The 22929-nt window shown below is 43.6% G+C and overlaps 1 protein-coding gene across 2 annotated transcripts in view; it reads left to right on the forward strand.

The window, feature by feature from the left end:
• Positions 1–22531, forward strand: part of LOC134482333 (mucin-16-like) — a 36249-nt gene extending 13718 nt beyond the window's left edge. The window contains exons 4-6 of one of the 2 annotated variants that reach the window (XM_063275822.1): positions 1697–1840; positions 12734–21388; positions 21491–22531. In XM_063275822.1, the coding sequence (XP_063131892.1) occupies positions 13022–20752 (7731 nt within the window). In that variant the 5' untranslated portion in view covers positions 1697–1840; positions 12734–13021 and the 3' untranslated portion in view covers positions 20753–21388; positions 21491–22531. Of the gene's footprint in view, positions 1–562; positions 1841–12733; positions 21389–21490 lie in introns of those variants that run through there. The other variant, XM_063275823.1, reaches the window with a different exon arrangement.
• The last annotated feature ends 398 nt before the right edge of the window (positions 22532–22929 follow it).

Consider the following 22929-nt stretch of genomic DNA (forward strand, 5'->3'; position numbering starts at 1 on the left):
TTTTCTTATGAATTTTGTTACAATTCAGCAATAGTGTAACTATCCCAGTTTTATATGGAAAGATTACTCAAGGGAGTCCACATTGTAGATGTGGAGATTTCTACAAACTGCAAGTGAGCAGTAAGTCCTTGTGGGTAGTGGTGGTCAATAAGAGAATGGACTCAAAAGACATAGTGAGTGGAAGACTGAGCGCAGTCCTCGTACAATAGAAGATGTCTGATGTTTGACAAGTATTGTTTGCAGAAATGAGTACATGTTCGACTGATTTTAAAATGTGACTGTTACTAGACCATAATATTTCTTTTTTAAAAAATTTTTATTAGATATATTTCTTTACTTACTTTTCCAATGTTTTTCCCCTTCCTGGTTTCCGGTCCATGAGCCCCCATCCCTTTCCCCTCACCCTCTCCCATATCGGTTTTCCTGGGCTGGAGAGATGGCTCAGTGGTTAAGAGCACTGACTGAAAGAACCAAAAAAAAAAAAAAAACCAAAAAAAAAAGGAGCACTGATTGCTCTTCCAGAGGTCTTGATGAATCCAATTCCCAGCAACCACATGTTGACTGACGACCATCTATAATGAGATATGATGATCTCTCCTGGTGTGTCTGATGATAGCTACTGTATACTTATATATAATAAGTACTTCTTAGTAAGTCCAGACATTTCTATAATCCATGAATCTCCTAAGTGACTTTACCCTCAGGAAAATGCATGCAATTTTTATCTACCTTTGGACACTGCTATTTTAGGATCCTGTATGAGAGCATCTCCTTGGTTTCTCTATTTCATGTGTATTTACACTAAGGAGAAATTGTGGCTATGTAGCAGTTTGTAATATGTTCATCAAGTTTGTCTTATGAGAATAGAGCATTTTCTATTTGATTCTATGAGGGTATGTTGAAAGCTCTTCATCTAGAAAAACAACAAGTGTTTTTCCCAATTATCCAGCATTTTTAGATGCAGGGAGTCAATTACTGTATATTTCCATTTAAGTTCTTCTTTATGGATTTTAAAATAATATAAACTTATATTCTTTGTGCCACATTCAAACAGTTAAAATATTGTAGTGCTTTACTTAGATATTTCCATATCCAGTCTGAGGCTGCTTTATCACTGTGAGCTGCTCCAGGTTAAGAAACCTGTTTCTATATAACCTATAGCCCTATAGTGAGGGGCTGTGTGAATGAAGAGTGGCAATTTAATGATTTTTGAATGTGACTCAGTGGACAATTGTGTTTCTATAAAGCAGTTTCACCGGTTCTATGGTATGGACAGTGCTAGCAATTAAATTGCCATTTATTTGTAAATGAAAACTGTGCATTTTGTGATTCCCCACAATGGAAGAGTAAGACTGTTAGAAGGGGCCTCATTAATATTAATAATCATCTTAAACTAGAAGCAGAATAATTGACTGATAATGAATTAAGCTTAGTCTCAACAAGAACAAGGTCAAGTTTGTCAGTTAATGATTTTCTCTTAATCTAGGCTAGCATAAATATTTTAACTTCTTGATGGTATCCTATTAAGTTGTAAATAGGCATATAAGAAGATATTTTATATTTAATAATTTTGATTTTCATGTGTCAATATCCTGTAATTCCTAAAGAACATTGTTGATTTGAAAGCATGCATCCTAAAAGAATAGAGTTAATTTCAAGACCAAATAAAAAGTAAACTCTCTTCTCTGCATTGCAGGGAGAATCGGGAAGAAAATTCCATATAATACCTAAGAAGATCCAAAATATTTTTAGAAAATCTGGAGTTTATGTGTCTTCTCGGGTAGACCCAATTCTTGAAGTATGGGAAGAAAATACATCTGCAACAGTAATCCCCACTGATGTGAGAAGTAACCTATTTCCTTTTGTGAAGGGGAGTGATGGGTGTTTGTGCCTATGCCTTCCTAGTGCAAGTAGTGAACGAGTAGAGAAAGATCAGCCTTGAGCATTCCCTTCACACTCTCCATATCCTCACTCCTTGCCAGTCACTGCATTAGGCATTGCTTCTCAACCTTCCTAACGCTGTGACCTTTAATACAGTTCCTCATGCTGTGGTGATTCCCAACCATACAACTGTTATGTTGCTACTGCATCAGTGTCAGATTGATAATATCATCAACTGTAATGTCGTATTGGTATTTTCAGAAGGTCTTTGCCAACCTGTGTGAGACTGTTCTATGCCCTCCTCCAATAGGGTATGACAGACAGGTTGAGAATCACTGTCATAAAATGTAATAATAGTAAATTAGACTATGGAAACAGAAGAAAAAACAGAAAATGAGCATGTTTTTAACTCACTGAGGAGAAGTCATAAAAATACAGAAACCAAATAGTACATGCTCCTGGAAATAGGTACAGTCAACATGAAAGCGACCACCATAGTTGTGCTTCATTTACTTTGGATTGACTGACTTTATGTGTGTGAATGTTTTGCGTGTATTCTGTCTGTATACCATGTGCGTGTGCTTCCCACAAAAATCAGAAGAGGTCATTTCATCCTTTGTTCTTGTTGTTCCAGAATTTTGTCAACCAATATTATGTGTTTTACAAAGCAAAGCCAGGTGTCCTGGAGGAGCAATGAATGTTTTAAACTCCTCAGCCCCTTTTCCAGCACACAGATTTAATATGTTTGATAGGCAAAAAGATTAAAATTATCATCAGGGGAAATAAGAAGTCAGTCTTCTGATATTTCTTAACTTCCTGGACAGGACCTCAGCATTCTGGTTTTACCCATTGAAGTCCAAAGTACTTATAGGCGGGGTGCCCACAACAGGAGGCTGGGTATGTTGGTGTACACAGTTAATTCATGAACTCATAAATCAGGCAGGATGGTCTCTGTCAGTTCAAGGACATTCTGTACTTAATTTATTTGGGGAGTAGGAGAATGTAAGTTGAATTGTAGGTATCAAAAGATAACTTGTATGAATCAATCTTTCCCTTCCTCTGTTTCCAGTCTCAGGTATCAAATTCAAGTTGTCAGTCAGGCTGCCAAGTAGGTTTATCACATTGGTAGTATGATTTACACTTTGGTTAGCATTAACAGACAAACAGTAGATAAACTCTGCATGTGTGTGTGGGGGGGTTATTTAACATTAACACAAATGCTAAGCAGTGCATGGGAGGATCAGACAAAGAGATGGGAGTTCATGTGATTGAACACTTGGCCACTGATGGGAGATTGTTTAACTTTCGGGGTCTGGCCTTGCTAGCAGAAGGTTTTCAGTGGTAGATTTTAATGGCTATGACTACTTGTGGTACCAGTACTGTGTTATCTGCTTCCCGGTCTACCAGCATGTGAGAACCAACAATGTACTGCCAAAAGTCAGGCCTCCCTGTTCCTTCCTTGAAATAAGTGACTGGTTTTCCCCATCAGATATTTTGTCACAGAAAGTACAGAAACAAATTCAAAAGTAACAGCCATCTTTCCTGTTTAAATCCCCTTTCAGAAGTTACAAAGCAAGCAGAAGGGTGTGTCTGCTGATCTTACACACACTACTTACTCCTTACTCCACTGCATACTGTCAACACGTAGCTAACTACCTTCCTCTAGACCTCTAATTTCATCATTAGGAAAGAGGAAGTTCAGATATAATTATTACACATAATGGAATCATTAGAAACTGTAATTTACAGAAACCAAACTCAAATGCTCTTCGTTTATGCCTAGATCAATTTGGTTTCCAATTAACTACTACAGGTGATGAACCTGAGTAATTTTTATTCTAGGAAGAACTTAGCAAAGACATAGAACTCAGGTACTTTAATAAACAGAAATTCACTCGGCAATCACCTTCTATTGCAGTGAAAAGTCATTAGAATTTTCTAAACTAAAATTTCTAATGCAAACACATTTTATCCTAACTAGAATTTTATGATGCTATGGAATGTACAAATAATGGTGATGAATATAGTAACTAAATTTTATATGCCCATGATTAGAATACAATCCACAATATCATTACAGCAGTGGGATCTTACAGAGACAACTAAGACAAAGGTAGTTTCCATTCTTCCAAGGAATAAATGTCACTGAAGTAAAACTAAACATCATTTATGATGTCAAATTTGAATAAAACCAAACGAACACAAGACTTCCCACAAGACTACATGGGAAATGCAGTGTAATGAGTATAAAATAAAAAAATGAAAGACCTTAGCTAGTTAATACCAGTTCTCTACCCCATGCTAGCGGAATACCAGGTATAAGTCATTATAAACAAGTACAGCCAGCAGGATTTACAATGACACAGGCACATTTCAAAGGTGATGCCTAGTTTGGCTGAAAGAAAAAGATCACATGAATGAGAAATTCACACTTACTACATTTCATTTTTATTCTAAACGGCTATACACCAATCTTTCTCCTTTTATTTTAAAAGCAGTAAATATATATACATATATATACATATATACATATACTTGCATATATATGCATGTATACACATCTTCTCACGTACACATATGTAGTTACAAATACATACATGCGTATAAGTGCACACACATGTGTATATGCATATTTGCCAGCCAGATGGTTCAATGGGGTAGTGATAAGTAGTCTGGTAACACATTGCATATGAAAACATGACTATGTGTGTAACATACCCCATGGTTTGCTATATTCAAGTCTGTCTTTCTCAGGAAATCCAAGGAACTTAAATTCTCTCATGATCCATTTTAATAGTGTGAACACTAAGAAGAAATGCATGCTTCTTCAACATTATTCTTTGATCAACAGTGCTCCTTCACCTGTTCTGTTGAATCTTCTCTGTGATATATTGCTTGTTGATGCAGAGAATGTTTGACGTGTCAGTTTTGCAAGTAAGAAACGTAAATCATCCTCAAACCTGGCACTGAAAGTCAAAAGTAGACTGCCATGTTATGGGTTTCCCTGAGGTGTAAGGAAGAACAAACATGTGAAGATCTTATTTCTTATGCAGTATGAGTCAATGAGGCTTCCCATTTACAATGCAGCATCAAACCCATTCACAAGCCCAACTTCCTGAATTTATCTATTTAAATCAACGAGTGTTCCGGGCATCCTATCTAAGCTAGCTTTATGGAATTTGATAACACATTTTGTGACCAAATCCCCTGGGTAACACCACTTCACAGCTTTGAATGAATCCTTCAGACTCTGTTAAATACACTCTTATTGTAACTAGCTGATGCTTATGTTAGTCACTTTCTATAGTTGTAAAAAATATCATGGGAAAGAAAATGTTTAGAAGAAAGAGATGGTGTGAAGTGGGTCTCTTGGTTAGATTGGATACAGAAATCACCATCATGATTCAGGCAGACAAGCATGACGATGAAGCAGCAGCTGAGAGATCACATCTTGACCTACACAGGAAAGAGAGAACTTAGTGGAAATGACACCAGTCTATTGAAATCTTTTTTTTTTTATTAACTTGAGTATTTCTTATTTACATTTCGAATGTTATTCCCTTTCCTGGTTTCTAGGCCAACATCCCGCTAATCCCTCCCCCTCCCCTTCTTTATGGGTGTTCCCCTCCCCATCCTCCCCCCATTGCTGCCCTCCCCCCAACAATCACGTTCACTGGGGGTTCAGTCTTAGCAGGACCCAGGGCTTCCCCTTCCACTGGTGATCTTACTAGAATATTTATTGCTACCTATGAGGTCAGAGTCCAGGGTCAGTCCATGAATAGTCTTTAGGTAGTGGCTTAGTCCCTGGAAGCTCTGGTTGCTTGGCATTGTTGTTCATAAGGGGTCTCGAGCTCCTTCGAGCTCTTCGAGTTCTTTCTCTGATTCCTTCAACGGGGGTCCCGTTCTCAGTTCAGTGGTTTGCTGCTGGCATTCGCCTCTGTATTTGCTGTATTCTGGCTGTGTCTCTCAGGAGAGATCTACATCCATATCCTGACGGCATGCACTTCATCGCTTTATCCATATTGTCTAATTGGGTGGCTGTATATGATTGGGCCACATGTGGGGCAGGCTCTGAATGGGTGTTCCTTCTGTGTCTGTTTTAATCTTTGCCTCTCTATTCCCTGCCAAGGGTATTCTTGTTCCCCTTTTAAAGAAGGAGTGCAGCATTCACATTTTGATCATCCGTCTTGAGTTTCATTTGTTCTATGCATCTAGGGTAATTCAAGCATTTGGGCTAATAGCCACTTATCAATGAGTGCATACCATGTGTGTTTTTCTGTGATTGGGTTGCCTCACTCAGGATGATATTTTCCAGTTGCAGCCATTTGCCTACGAATTTCATAAAGTCATTGTTTTTGATAGCTGAGTAATATTCCATTGTGTAGATGTACCATATTTTCTGTATCCATTCCTCTGTTGAAGGGCATCTGGGTTCTTTCCAGCTTCTGGCTATTATAAATAAGGCTGCTATGAACATAGTGGAGCACGTGTCTTTTTTATATGTCGGGGCAACTTTTGGGTATGTGCCCAAGAGAGGTATAGCTGGATCCTCAGGCAGTTCAATGTCCAATTTTCTGAGGAACCTCCAGACTGATTTCCAGAATGGTTGCACCAGTCTGCTTTCCCACCAACAATGGAGGAGTGTTCCTCTTTCTCCACATCCTCGCCAGCATTTGCTGTCACCTGAGTTTTTGATCTTAGCCATTCTCACTGGTGTGAGGTGAAATCTCAGGGTTGTTTTGATTTGCATTTCCATTATGACTAAAGATGTTGAACATTACTTTAGATGTTTCTCAGCCATTTCGCCTTCCTCAGCTGTGAATTCTTTGTTTAGCTCTGAACCCCATTTTTTAATAGGGTTATTTGTCTCGCTGCGGTCTAACTTCTTGAGTTCTTTGTATATTTTGGATATAAGGCCTCTATCTGTTGTAGGATTGGTAAAGATCTTTTCCCAATCTGTTGGTGGCCGTTTTGTCCTACCCACAGTGTCCTTTGCCTTACAGAAGCTTTGCAGTTTTATGAGATCCCATTTGTCGATTCTTGATCTTAGAGCATAAGCCATTGGTGTTTTGTTCAGGAAATTTTTTCCAGTGCCCATGTGTTCCAGATGCTTCTCTAGTTTTTCTTCTATTAGTTTGAGTGTATCTGGTTTGATGTGGAGGTCCTTGATCCACTTGGACTTAAGCTTTGTACAGGGTGATAAGCATGGATCGATCTGCATTCTTCTACATGTTGACCTCCAGTTGAACCAGCACCATTTGCTGAAAATGCTATCTTTTTTCCATTGGATGGTTTTGGCTCCTTTGTCAAAAATCAAGTGCCCATAGGTGTGTGGGTTCATTTCTGGGTCTTCAATTCTGTTTCATTGGTCTATCTGTCTGTCTCTGTTCCAATACCATGCAGTTTTTATCATTATTGCTCTGTAATAGTGCTTGAGTTCAGGGATAGTGATTCCTCCTGAAGTCCTTTTATTGTTGAGGATAGTTTTAGCTATCTTGGGCTTTTTGTTGATGAATTTGCAAATTGTTCTTTCTAACTCTTTGAAGAACTGGATTGGTATTTTGATGGGGATTGCATTGAATCTGTAGATTGCTTTCGGTAAGATGGCCATTTTTACTATATTAATCCTGCCAATCCATGAGCATGGAAGATCTTTCCATCTTCTGAGGTCTTCTTCAATTTCTTTCTTCAGAGTCTTGAAGTTCTTATTGTACAGATCTTTTACTTGCTTGGATAAAGTCACACCGAGGTACTTTATATTATTTGGATCTATTATGAAGGGTGTTATTTCCCTAATTTCTTTCTCAGCTTTTTCTCTTTTGTGTAGAGGAAGGCTACTGATTTATTTGAGTTAATTTTATACCCAACCACTTTGCTGAAGTTGTTTATCAGCTTTTGTAGTTCTCTGGTGGAACTTTTGGGATCACTTAAATGTACTATCATATCATCTGCAAATAGTGATATTTTGACTTCTTCTTTTCCCATCTGTATCCCCTTGACCTCCATTTGTTGTCTGATTGCTCTGGCTAGAACTTCAAGAACTATATTGAATAAGTAGGGAGAGAGTGGGCAGCCTTGTCTAGTCCCTGATTTTAGTGGGATTGCTTCAAGTTTCTCTCCATATTGTTTAATGTTAGCAACTGGTTTGCTCTATATGGCTTTTACTATGTTTAGGTATGGGCCTTGAATTCCTATTCTTTCCAGGACTTTTATCATGAAGTGGTGTTGAATTTTGTCAAATGCTTTCTCAGCATCTAATGAAATGATCATGTGGTTCTGTTCTTTCAGTTTGTTTATATAATGGATCACGTTGATGGTTTTCCGTATATTAAACTATCCCTGCATGCCTGGGATGAAGCCTACTTGATCATGGTGGATGATTGTTTTGATGTGCTCTTGGATTTGGTTTGCCAGATATTTATTGAGTATTCTTGTGTCGATATTCATAAGGGAAATTGTTCTGAGGTTCTCTTTCTTTGTTGGGTCTTTGTGTGGTTTAGGTATAAGAGTAATTGTGGCTTCATAGAAGGAATTCGGTAGTGCTCCGTTTGTTTCATTTTTGTGGAATAGTTTGGAAAATATTGGTATGAGGTCTTCTATGAAGGTCTGATAGAATTCTGCACTGAATCCGTCTGGACCTGGGCCCTTTTTGGTTGGGAGACCTTTAATGACTGCTTCCATTTCCTTAGGAGTTATGGGGTTGTTTATCTGGTTTATATGTTCCTGATTTAACTTTGGTACCTGGTATCTGTCTAGGAAATTGTCCATTTCCTGCAGATTTTCAAGTTTTGTTGAATACAGGCTTTTATACTAAGATCTGATGATTTTTTGAATTTCGTCTGAATCTGTAGTTATGTCTCCCTTTTCATTTCTGATTTTGTTAATTTGGACACACTCTCTGTGTCCTCTAGTTAGTCTGGCTAAGGGTTTATCTATCTTAATGATTGTCTCAAAGAACCATCTCTTGGTTCTGTTGATTCTTTCTATGGTCCATTTGTTTCTACTTGGCTGATTTCAGCTCTGAGTTTGATTATTTCCTGCATTCTACTCCTCCTGGGTGTGTTTGCTTCTTTTTGTTCTAGAGCGTTTAGGGGTGTTGTCAAGCTGCTGACATATGCTCTTTCCTGTTTCTTTCTGCAGGCACTCAGCGTTATGAGTTTCCTCATAGCACAGCTTTCATTGTGTCCCATAAGTTTGGGTATGTTGTACCTTCGTTTTCATTAAATTCTAAGCAATCTTTAATTTCTTTCTTTATTTCTTCCTTGACCTGGTTATCATTGAATAGAGCATTGTTTTATTTCCACGTATATGTGGACATTCTTCCATTATTGTTATTGAAGACCAACTTTAGGCCATGGTGGTCTGATAAGGTGCATGGGATTATTTCTATCTTTCTGTACCTGTTGAGGCCCGTTTTTTGACCAATTTATGGTCAATTTTGGAGAAAGTACCATGAGGAGCTGAGAAGAAGGTATATCCTTTTGCTTTAGGATAGAATGTTCTATAAATATCCGTTAAGTCCATTTGGCTCATGAATTCTCTTAATCTGTCTAGGTCTCTGTTTAATTTCTATTTCCATGATCTGTCCATTGATGAGAGTGGGGTGTTGAAATCTCCTACCATCATTGTGTGAGGTGCAATGTGCGTTTTGAGCTTTAGTAAGGTTTCTTTTATGTATGTAGGTGCCCTTGTATTTGGGGCATAGATATTTAGGATTGAGAGTTCATCTTGGTGGATTTTTCCTTTGATGAATATAAAGTGTCCTTCCTTATCTTTTTTGATGACTTTTGGTTGAAAATTGATTTTATTTGACATTAGAATGGCTACTCCAGCTTGCTTCTTCTGACCATTTGCTTGGAAAGTTGTTTTCCAGCATTTCACTCTGAGGTAGTGTCTGTCTTTGTCTCTGAGGTGTGTTTCCTGTAGGCAGCAGAATGCAGGGTCCTCGTTGCGTATCCAGTTTGTTAATCTATGTCTTTTCATTGGGGAGTTGAGGCCATTGATGTTGAGAGATATTAAGGAATAGTGATTATTGCTTCCTGTTATATTCATATTTGGATATGAGGTTATGTTTGTGCGCTTTTCTTCTCTTTGTTTTGTTGCCAAGACGATTAGTTTCTTGCTTCGTCTAGGGTATCTCTTGCCTCCTTATGTTGGGCTTTACCATTTATTATCCTTTGTAGTGCTGGATTTGTAGAAAGATATTGTGTAAATTTGGTTTTGTCCTGGAATATCTTGGTTTCTTCATCTATGTTAATTGAGAGTTTTGCAGGATGCAGTAACCTGGGCTGGCATTTGTGTTCTCTTAGGTTCTGTATGACATCTGTCCAGGATCTTCTGGATTTTATAGTTTCTGGCGAAAACTCTGTATGATTCTGATAGGTCTGCCTTTATGTTACTTGATCTTTTTCCCTTACTGCTTTTAATATTCTTTCTTTATTTTGTGCGTTTGGTGCTTTGACTATTATGTGACGGGAGCTGTTTCTTTTCTGGTCCAATCTATTTGGAGTTCTGTAGGCTTCTTGTATGCTTATGGGTATCTCTTTCTTTAGGTTAGGGAAGATTTCTTCTATGATTTTGTTGAAGATATTTACTGGTCCTTTGAGCTGGGAGTCTTCACTCTCTTCTATACCTATTATCCTTAGGTTTGATCTTCTCATTGAGTCCTGGATTTCCTGTATGTTTTGGACCAGTAGCTTTTTCCGCTTTACATTATCTTTGACTGTTGAGTTGATGATTTCTATGGAATCTTCTGCTCCTGAGATTCTCTCTTCCATATCTTGTATTCTGTTGGTGAAGCTCGTATCTACAGCTCCTTGTCTCTTCTTTAGGTTTTGTATTTCCAGGGTTGTTTCCATGTGTTCTTTCTTGATTGCTTCTATTTCCATTTTCAATTCCTTCAACTGTTTGATTGTGTTTTCCTGGAATTCTTTCAGGGATTTTTGTGACTCCTCTCTATGGGCTTCTACTTGTTTATTTATGTTTTCCTGGAATTCTTTCAGGGATTTTTGCGATTCCTCTCTGTCGGCTTCTACTTGTTCTCTAAGGGAGTTATTCATGTCTTTCTGGAAGTTCTCCAGCATCATGATCAAATATGATTTTGAAACTAGATCTTGCTTTTCTTGTGTGTTTGGATATTTTGTGTTTGCTTTGGTGGGAGAATTGGGCTCCGATGATGCCATGTAGTCTTGGTTTCTGTTGCTTGGGTTCCTGTGCTTGCCTCTCGCCATCAGATTATCTCTAGTGTTACTTTGTTCTGCTATTTCTGACAGTGGCTAGACTGTCCTATATGCCTGTTTTTCAGGAGTGCTGTAGACCTGTTTTCCTGTTTTCTTTCAGCCAGTTATGGGAACAGAGTGTTCTGCTTTGGGGCGTGTAGTTTTTCCTATCTACAGGTCTTCAGCTGTTCCTGTGGGCCTGTGCCCTGAATTCACCAGGCAGGTCACTTGGAGCAGAAAAGTTGGTCTTACCTGTGATCCGGAGGCTCAAGGTTGCTCATGGGGTGTTGCTTATGAGCTCTCCGCGGCGGCAGCCACCAGGAAGTTCTGAGCCGCCCTTTCCGGGAGCTTCTGTGCATCAGGGTTCCAGATGGCGTTTGGTGTTTTCCTCTGGAGTCAGTAATGTGTGCAGAGTGCAGTCTCTTCTGGTTTCCCAGGCATGTCTGCCTCTCTGAAGATTTAGCTCTCCCTCCCACAGGATTTGGATGTAGAGAACTGTTTATATGGTCAGTCCCTTCAGGTTCTGGCGGTGTCTCAGATGCCAAAAGAAAGCACTGTTGTTCTACTCTGTTTCCAGCTCTGTCTCTCTATTGAAATCTTAAACCTCATCCTGGCAACAGTTTTACTACAAAACAGCCCCACCACCTACTCCTATTGAAAATAATTCAGCGCTCTGCACAGCAAGCATAATGTGAGCCTATGGGGCTGTTGACATTCAAGCCACCACAGAGGTGCTGGATGAGGTCTTAATATACATCCTGTAAGTGTAGCAATAGTCATGATGTTACAGAATAGTTGACGATACTGTGCCCTCCTCCCAGATTGCGTTGTTTACTTATAAACAAATTTCTACTAATTGCTGTGGTTCAGCCTTTGCACAGACCTTTAATCTCTCAAACTGGAATGTAGACATTTCCTTAGTACCCACCCTTAATGCTAAGTAATCAATGTAACCTTAGTTTATAGAATGAAGCACCTCGTTTAAACGTGATGCTTAATTGCATGAAAGAGAAGGTGATTATCCAGAGAAAGATTTGGTATAAAGAATATTCCCATCTCTCTCACGAAGGAATAAGAAAAGTGGCTACTTGAGGGGTAGTGCAGCACAAAGTACAAAAAGACGGGGGGAGAGAGAGAGAGAGAGAGAGAGAGAGGAAGGAGGGAGGAGGAAGGGAGGGGCGGAGGGAGGGAGGTGGCCTTTTTACTTGGAGAGTTTTAGAGAGAAACAGTGCAGAATGAACCATAGAATATGAAGGAAAGAGAATATTACAAAATCACTATTTAGAGGAAGAGTAGAGCAAAACATCAGAGGCCAAGAGTCACATTTTGTCCTTTCTATTTATATATTTCCATCTTACAAGGAAAAATGACTTCAGGTAGCAAAGAGCAGAAGAAATCTAAGTATAAACCTAAAGAGATCCACAGTAAAGACTTTGAAAAACTCTGGGCCAATTACTCAAGCAGACAGGAAGCAGACTTCACTGAATGTCACTGAATGTCGTGCTAACTTTCGACAGAATACACAAATAGTTTGGGGACTATGAATCCAGGTTCTGACATTATCAGAAGGGTGATAGAATGAATAAAATCAGTAAATTTTCAATCAAAAGTATCACTGCTAATTTTCGTTTTAGGATGAAAAATATGAAACAGATAATTTCTATGCGGTGTCTTCTGAGCATAGAAATTCTATTCCTAAGGCTACTGCTGATCGTGAAGCTTCCACCTCTACTGCTGACAGCCTGGATGCTGCCGAGCCTGACCCAACAAATTCTACAAATGCTACTGACTGTCTGGCTGCTCTTGAGCGTGAGCTGACTAATTCCAACAACACTGCTGACTGTCTGGCTGACCTTGAGCCTGATCCGACGATTTCTACCAATGCCGCTGACTTTCAGGCTGCTGTTGCACCAGAGCCAACTATGTCCACCCACCCTGCTGACTGTCTGCCTGATGTGGAACCAGAGCCAACTATGTCCACCCACCCTGCTGACATTCTGGCTGCTCTTGAGCCTGAGCTGACTACTTTCAACAACACTGCTGACTGTCTGGCTGACCTTGAGCCTGAGCCAAACATGTCCACCCACCCTGCTGATAGTCTGCCTGATGTGGAACCAGAGCCAACTATGTCCACCCACCCTGCTGACACTCTGGCTGCTCTTGAGCCTGAACTGACTAATTCCAACAACACTGCTGACTGTCTGGCTGACCTTGAGCCTGATCCGACGATTTCTACCAATGCCGCTGACTTTCAGGCTGCTGTTGCACCAGAGCCAACTATGTCCACCCACCCTGCTGACTGTCTGCCTGATGTGGAACCAGAGCCAACTATGACCACCCACCCTGCTGACACTCTGGCTGCTCTTGAGCCTGAGCTGACTACTTTCAACAACACTGCTGACTGTCTGGCTGACCTTGAGCCTGAGCCAAACATGTCCACCCACCCTGCTGACAGTCTGCCTGATGTGGAACCAGAGCCAACTATGTCCACCCACCCTGCTGACACTCTGGCTGCTCTTGAGCCTGAGCTGACCAATTTCAACAACACTGCTGACTGTCTGGCTGACCTTGAGCCTGATCCGACTATTTCTACCAATGCCGCTGACTTTCAGGCTGCTGTTGCACCAGAGCCAACTATGTCCAACTACCCTGCTGACTGTCTGCCAGATGTGGAACCAGAGCCAACTATGTCCACCCACCCTGCTGACACTCTGGCTGCTCTTGAGCCTGAGCTGACTAATTCCAACAACACTGCTCACTGTCTGGCTGACCTTGAGCCTGATCCGACGATTTCTACCAATGCCGCTGACTTTCAGGCTGCTGTTGCACCAGAGCCTGCTATGTCCACCTACCCTGCTGACTGTCTGCCAGATGTGGAACCAGAGCCAACTATGTCCACCCACCCTGCTGACACTCTGGCTGCTCTTGAGCCTGAGCTGACTAATTCCAACAACACTGCTGACTGTCTGGCTGACCTTGAGCCTGATCCGACGATTTCTACCAATGCCGCTGACTTTCAGGCTGCTGTTGCACCAGAGCCTGCTATGTCCACCAACCCTGCTGACAGTATGGCAGCTGTTGAGCCTGAGCCGACTATGTCCACCCACCCTGCTGACATTCTGACTGCTGATGAGCCTGAACATAATAATTCTACCAAAGCTGCTGACTGTCTGGCTGACCTTGAGCCTGAGCCAAACATGTCCACCCACCCTGCTGACAGTCTGCCTGATGTGGAACCAGAGCCAACTATGTCCACCCACCCTGCTGACACTCTGGCTGCTCTTGAGCCTGAGCTGACCAATTTCAACAACACTGCTGACTGTCTGGCTGACCTTGAGCCTGATCCGACTATTTCTACCAATGCCGCTGACTTTCAGGCTGCTGTTGCACCAGAGCCAACTATGTCCACCCACCCTGCTGACTGTCTGCCTGATGTGGAACCAGAGCCAACTATGTCCACCCACCCTGCTGACACTCTGGCTGCTCTTGAGCCTGAGCTGACTAATTCCAACAACACTGCTGACTGTCTGGCTGACCTTGAGCCTGATCCGACTATTTCTACCAATGCCGCTGACTGTCGGGCTGCTGTTGCACCAGAGCCCGCTATGTCCACCAACCCTGCTGACAGTATGGCAGCTGTTGAGCCTGAGCCGACTATGTCCACCCACCCTGCTGACATTCTGACTGCTGACGAGCCTGCACATAATACTTGTACCAAAGCTGCTGACTGTCTGGCTGACCTTGAGCCTGAGCCAAACATGTCCACCCACCCTGCTGACAGTCTGCCTGATGTGGAACCAGAGCCAACTATGTCCAAGCACCCTACTGACACACTGGCTGCTCTTGAGCCTGAGTCGACTAAATCCTCCAATGCTGCTGACTGTCTGGCCTATGTTGAGCCAGAGCCAGCTATGTCCACCCACCGTGCCGACAGTCTGGCTGCTCTTGAGCATGAGCTGTCTCATGCCAACAAAGATGCTGACTGTCTGGCTTCTCTCAAGGCTGAGCTGATTAATTCCACCAATGCTACTGATTGTCTGGCTTCTGTTGGGACTGAGACAACCATGTCCACCCAGCCTACTGACAATTTGGCAGCTGTTGAGCCTGAACATAATTCCACCAATACTGCTGACGGTAAGGACTCTGTTGAACAAGAGCCATCTAAGCCCACCTACCGTGCCGACAGTCTGGCTGCTCTTGAGCATGAGCTGACTAATTCCAACAACACTGCTGACTGTCTGGCTTCTCAGAAGGCTGAGTCAATTGATTCTACCAATGCTACTGATTGTTTGGCTTCTGTTGGAACTGAGACAACTATGTCCACCCACCCGGCTGACAATATGGCTACTGATGAGCTTGAGGCTACACATTCCACCAATGCTGCTTACTTTCTGGCCGCTCTTGAGCCCCAGTCGACTAATTCCTCCAATGCTGCTGATATTCTGGCTTCTGTTGGGTCTGAGACAACCATGTCTACCCACCTTGCTGATATTCCTATTGCTCATGAGCCTGACTATAATGATTCTACCAATGCTGCTGACAGTCTGGACTCCGTTGAGCCAGAGCCAGCTATGTCCACCCACCGTGCCAACAGTCTGGCTGCTCTTGAGCATGAGCTGTCTCATGTCAACAAAGATGCTGACTGTCTGGCTTCTCTCAAGGCTGAGCTGATTAATTCCATCAATGCTACTGATTGTCTGGCTTCTGTTGGGACTGAGACAACCATGTCCACCCAGCCTACTGACAGTTTGGCAGCTGTTGAGCCTGAACATAATTCCACCAATGCTGCTGACGGTCTGGACTCTGTTGAACAAGAGCCAGCTAAGCCCACCCACCGTGCCGACAGTCTGGCTGCTCTTGAGCATGAGCTGACTAATTCCAACAACACTGCTGACTGTCTGGCTTCTCAGAAGGCTGAGTCAATTGATTCTACCAATGCTTCTGATTGTTTGGCTTCTGTTGGGACTGAGACAACTATGTCCACCCACCCTGCTGACAATATGGCTACTGATGAGCTTGAGCCTACACATTCCACCAATGCTGCTTACTGTCTGGCTGCTCTTGAGCCTGAGTCGACTAAATCCTCCAGTGCTGCTGACTGCCTGGCCTATGTTGAGCCAGAGCCAGCTATGTCCACCCACCGTGCCGACAGTCTGGCTGCTCTTGAGCATGAGCTGTCTCATGCCAACAAAGATGCTGGCTGTCTGGCTTCTCTCAAGGCTGAGCTGATTAATTCCACCAATGCTACTGATTGTCTGGCTTCTGTTGGGACTGAGACAACCATGTCCACCCAGCCTGCTGACAGTTTGGCAGCTGTTGAGCCTGAGCCTACAATTTCCACCAGAGCTGCTGATTTTCTGGCTACTGTTCTGCCAGAGCTAACTAGGTCAAACCACCCTGCTGACTGTCTGGACTCTGTTCAGCCTGAGTCATCTATGTCCACACACCCTGCTGATAATATGGCTACTGATGAGCTTGAGCCTACAAATTCGACCAACGCTGCTTACTGTCTGGCTGCTCTTGAGCCTGAGTCGACTAAATCCTCCAATGCTGCTGACTGTCTGGCCTATGTTGAGCCAGAGCCAGGTATGTCCACCCACCGTGCCGACAGTCTGGCTGCTCTTGAGCATGAGCTGTCTCATGCCAACAAAGATGCTGACTGTCTGCCTTCTCTCAAGACTGAGCTGATTAATTCCATCAATGCTACTGATTTTCTGGCTTCTTTTGGGACTGAGACAACCATGTCCACCCAGCCTACTGACAGTGTGGCAGCTGTTGAGCCTGAACATAATAGTTCCACCAATGCTGCTGATGGTCTGGGCTCTGTTGAACAAGAGCCAGCTAATCCCACCCACCGTTCCAACAGTCTGGCTGCTCTTGAGCATGAGCTGACTAATTCCAACAACACTGCTGACTGTCTGGCTTCTCAGAAGGCTGAGTCAATTGATTCTACCAATGCTACTGATTGTTTGGCTTCTGTTGGGACTGAGACAACTATGTCCACCCACCCTGCTGACAATATGGCTACGGATGAGCTTGAGCCTACACATTCCACCAATGCTGCTTACTTTCTGGCCGCTCTTGAGCCCCAGTCGACTAATTCCTCCAATACTGCTGATATTCTGGCTTCTGTTGGGTCTGAGACAACCATGTCTACCCACCTTGCTGATATTCCTATTGCTCATGAGCCTGACTATAATGATTCTACCAATGCTGCTGACAGTCTGGACTCCGTTGAGCCAGAGCCAGCTATGTCCACCCACCATGCCGACAGTCTGGCTGCTCTTGAGCATGAGCTGTCTCATGCCAACAAAGCTGCTGACTGTCTGGCTTCTCTCAAGGCTGAGCCAACCATGTCCACCCAGCCTGCTGACAGTTCGGCAGCTGTTGAGCCTGAGCCTACAATTTCCACCAGAGCTGCTGATTTTCTGGCTACTGTTCTGCCAGAGCTAACTAGGTCAAACCACCCTGCTGACTGTCTGGACTCTGTTCAGCCTGAGTCATCTATGTCCACACACCCTGCTGATAATATGGCTACTGATGAGCTTGAGCCTACAAATTCGACCAACGCTGCTTACTGTCTGGCTGCTCTTGAGCCTGAGTCGACTAAATCCTCCAATGCTGCTGACTGTCTGGCCTATGTTGAGCCAGAGCCAGGTATGTCCACCCACCGTGCCGACAGTCTGGCTGCTCTTGAGCATGAGCTGTCTCATGCCAACAAAGATGCTGACTGTCTGCCTTCTCTCAAGACTGAGCTGATTAATTCCATCAATGCTACTGATTTTCTGGCTTCTTTTGGGACTGAGACAACCATGTCCACCCAGCCTACTGACAGTGTGGCAGCTGTTGAGCCTGAACATAATAGTTCCACCAATGCTGCTGATGGTCTGGGCTCTGTTGAACAAGAGCCAGCTAATCCCACCCACCGTTCCAACAGTCTGGCTGCTCTTGAGCATGAGCTGACTAATTCCAACAACACTGCTGACTGTCTGGCTTCTCAGAAGGCTGAGTCAATTGATTCTACCAATGCTACTGATTGTTTGGCTTCTGTTGGGACTGAGACAACTATGTCCACCCACCCTGCTGACAATATGGCTACGGATGAGCTTGAGCCTACACATTCCACCAATGCTGCTTACTTTCTGGCCGCTCTTGAGCCCCAGTCGACTAATTCCTCCAATACTGCTGATATTCTGGCTTCTGTTGGGTCTGAGACAACCATGTCTACCCACCTTGCTGATATTCCTATTGCTCATGAGCCTGACTATAATGATTCTACCAATGCTGCTGACAGTCTGGACTCCGTTGAGCCAGAGCCAGCTATGTCCACCCACCATGCCGACAGTCTGGCTGCTCTTGAGCATGAGCTGTCTCATGCCAACAAAGCTGCTGACTGTCTGGCTTCTCTCAAGGCTGAGCCAACCATGTCCACCCAGCCTGCTGACAGTTCGGCAGCTGTTGAGCCTGAGCCTACAATTTCCACCAGAGCTGCTGATTTTCTGGCTACTGTTCTGCCAGAGCTAACTAGGTCAAACCACCCTGCTGACTGTCTGGACTCTGTTCAGCCTGAGTCATCTATGTCCACACACCCTGCTGATAATATGGCTACTGATGAGCTTGAGCCTACAAATTCGACCAACGCTGCTTACTGTCTGGCTGCTCTTGAGCCTGAGTCGACTAAATCCTCCAATGCTGCTGACTGTCTGGCCTATGTTGAGCCAGAGCCAGGTATGTCCACCCACCGTGCCGACAGTCTGGCTGCTCTTGAGCATGAGCTGTCTCATGCCAACAAAGATGCTGACTGTCTGCCTTCTCTCAAGACTGAGCTGATTAATTCCATCAATGCTACTGATTTTCTGGCTTCTTTTGGGACTGAGACAACCATGTCCACCCAGCCTACTGACAGTGTGGCAGCTGTTGAGCCTGAACATAATAGTTCCACCAATGCTGCTGATGGTCTGGGCTCTGTTGAACAAGAGCCAGCTAATCCCACCCACCGTTCCAACAGTCTGGCTGCTCTTGAGCATGAGCTGACTAATTCCAACAACACTGCTGACTGTCTGGCTTCTCAGAAGGCTGAGTCAATTGATTCTACCAATGCTACTGATTGTTTGGCTTCTGTTGGGACTGAGACAACTATGTCCACCCACCCTGCTGACAATATGGCTACGGATGAGCTTGAGCCTACACATTCCACCAATGCTGCTTACTTTCTGGCCGCTCTTGAGCCCCAGTCGACTAATTCCTCCAATACTGCTGATATTCTGGCTTCTGTTGGGTCTGAGACAACCATGTCTACCCACCTTGCTGATATTCCTATTGCTCATGAGCCTGACTATAATGATTCTACCAATGCTGCTGACAGTCTGGACTCCGTTGAGCCAGAGCCAGCTATGTCCACCCACCATGCCGACAGTCTGGCTGCTCTTGAGCATGAGCTGTCTCATGCCAACAAAGCTGCTGACTGTCTGGCTTCTCTCAAGGCTGAGCCAACCATGTCCACCCAGCCTGCTGACAGTTCGGCAGCTGTTGAGCCTGAGCCTACAATTTCCACCAGAGCTGCTGATTTTCTGGCTACTGTTCTGCCAGAGCTAACTAGGTCAAACCACCCTGCTTACTGTCTGGACTCTGTTCAGCCTGAGTCATCTATGTCCACACACCCTGCTGATAATATGGCTACTGATGAGCTTGAGCCTACAAATTCGACCAACGCTGCTTACTGTCTGGCTGCTCTTGAGCCTAAGTCGACTAAATCCTCCAATTCTGCTGACTGTCTGGCCTATGTTGAGCCAGAGCCAGGTATGTCCACCCACCGTGCCGACAGTCTGGCTGCTCTTGAGCATGAGCTGTCTCATGTCAACAAAGATGCTGACTGTCTGGCTTCTCTCAAGGCTGAGCTGATTAATTCCATCAATGCTACTGATTGTCTGGCTTCTGTTGGGACTGAGACAACCATGTCCACCCAGCCTACTGACAGTTTGGCAGCTGTTGAGCCTGAACATAATTCCACCAATGCTGCTGACGGTCTGGACTCTGTTGAACAAGAGCCAGCTAAGCCCACCCACCGTGCCGACAGTCTGGCTGCTCTTGAGCATGAGCTGACTAATTCCAACAACACTGCTGACTGTCTGGCTTCTCAGAAGGCTGAGTCAATTGATTCTACCAATGCTTCTGATTGTTTGGCTTCTGTTGGGACTGAGACAACTATGTCCACCCACCCTGCTGACAATATGGCTACTGATGAGCTTGAGCCTACACATTCCACCAATGCTGCTTACTGTCTGGCTGCTCTTGAGCCTGAGTCGACTAAATCCTCCAGTGCTGCTGACTGCCTGGCCTATGTTGAGCCAGAGCCAGCTATGTCCACCCACCGTGCCGACAGTCTGGCTGCTCTTGAGCATGAGCTGTCTCATGCCAACAAAGATGCTGGCTGTCTGGCTTCTCTCAAGGCTGAGCTGATTAATTCCACCAATGCTACTGATTGTCTGGCTTCTGTTGGGACTGAGACAACCATGTCCACCCAGCCTGCTGACAGTTTGGCAGCTGTTGAGCCTGAACATAATAATTCTACCAATGCTGCTGACGGTCTGGACTCTATTGAACAAGAGCCAGCTATGCCCACCCCCCCTTTCCGACTGTCTGGCTGCTCTTGAGCATGAGCTGTCTCATGCCAATAAAGCTGCTGACTGTGTGGCTTCTCTCAAGGCTGAGCCAACCATGTCCACCCAGCCTGCTGACACTTTGGCATCTGTTGAGCCTGAGCCTACTTTTTCCACCAAAGCTGCTGATTGTCTGGCTACTGTTCAGCCTGAGCTAACTAGGTCAAACCACCCTGCTGACTGTCTGGATTCTGTTCAGCCTGAGTCATCTATGTCCCCACACCCTGCTGACAGTTTGGTAGCTATTGAGCCTGAACTGACTAATTCCACCAAAGCTGCTGACTGTCTGGACTCTGCTGAGCCAGAGCCAACTATGGCCACCCACCATGCTGACATTCTGACTGCTGTTGAGCCTGAACATACTAATTGCTCCAGTACTGCTGACTGTCTGCCTGCTGTTCAGCCTGAGTCCAGTATGTCCACCCACCCTGCTGACAGTATGGCTGCTATTGATGCTGAGCCTACAGATCCTGCCATTGTTGCTGACTGTCTGGCTGCTCTTGAACCTCGGCTGTCTGTTACATGTGCTGCTGACAGTAGTGTGTTAGTTGAGAGTCATGACTCAGGACCAGCTAGTCACATTGGATTGGATTATGTAGTTGATTTACCTCTTTACAAGGAGAGTACAAGGTACAAACCCCATGCTGACCCAGAGCCCACTCCTGGTTCCTGCACTTGTTATTCCCTTGACTCCATTCAAATGACTAACCTGACTCTTTTGATATCCCTTAGTGAAGAAGAAATATTTGATTCTGCTACTTCAGATGAGGAATCTTCTTTTACTCCTGACGTAGAAGAAGGTCTGCCTGCTACTCAGGGTGCTGAGGATATTTTTCATGCTTCCGCACGAGCTGAACCAATAAACCACAGCTTGATCCTTCTCAGGGAGAGTGGATATCTTCGGGCAACAGAGATACCACGCATACCTTTTTTGCTCTTCATATGGCTTATATCCTCACTCTTATCCATCATAACATGGATGAAAATCCAAATTCAACAAGCATGGCATGAAGAAAATGGCCAAGGAGCTCCCACTAAGAAGAGAGTCGGACCAGGTAAGTTAAACTAAAATAGTAGCTTAAAATAGATTAAGATTGTTTTACTAGAAACCTAGGTCTCTTTTGTTAATAAATTTCATACTTCTATAGGGCTATTTACGCATAACCTAGAACCTGAAAACTTTATTTTTTCTCAATTTATAGAAAATAATTTTCATAATGTAACAAATCCAGTTTAGAGAAATACAACTGACCAGGTGATATTTTTTCCTACTTGGATGTTTCCTATTCTAGAATGAGGAGATTATTGTCACTTCCAGTGAAAACATGTGTTTCCTGAATGACTAAGCCGGGAAAACTTCCTGTTAAATGTTATTGTCTATTTATCGCTGTCATTCTGAACTCTGACTTCTGAAGTTAGCATAGCCTTTGACCGCAACATTCCAAAAGAAGCAACTTCTGAGATTAAAAATAACAAGAGAAGCATCCACCTTCTCACTGTTTCTCTCTACATTGATATGTCTACATTGATATCTACATGAATATGACACTGATGTTGTTGATGCTGGGCATGACAATATCACCAGAGATGTGCCTGATGATACTGTTAATAATTCTTCTTTTTCTTCTAGTGGCTGCGGCTCCTGATCCCTAGACCCTTGATGCTCCTCCAGGATCGATTGGAATATCAAAACACAGTCTGTGTGGGAGAATTGATCATATATATAAATTTTAAAATAAAATGTTCAGTCTGATTGTAGACTGAAGTAAAAATTGATTGTTTCATTGGAGTCTCAGTTGTGCCATGTGATGCTTCCTGGAAACTTTTTTCAATTATTTTCAATTTTAATATTTTCAATTTTAATATTTACTTATTTACTTTACATCCTGCTCACTGCCCCCTCCCTGTCAGCCTCTCCCATAATTGTTCCCTTGTGCCCCACTCTCCTTCTCCTCTCAGTGGGTAGGGGCCATTTGGTTATCTTCCCACCCTGGAACATGAAGTCTCTGTGAGACTAATCCCTTCCTCTCCCACTGAGTCAGAGGACACAATCTAGCTAGAAGAACCTATTCTGCATACAGGCAACATCCTTTAGGATAACCCATGCTGTAATTGTTTGGGACTCACACAAAGATCAAGCTGCACATCTCCTACCTATGTGTGTGGAGGCT

The sequence above is a fragment of the Rattus norvegicus genome, chromosome 16 (genome assembly GCF_036323735.1).
Source record: "Rattus norvegicus strain BN/NHsdMcwi chromosome 16, GRCr8, whole genome shotgun sequence".
NCBI lineage: Eukaryota > Metazoa > Chordata > Mammalia > Rodentia > Muridae > Rattus > Rattus norvegicus.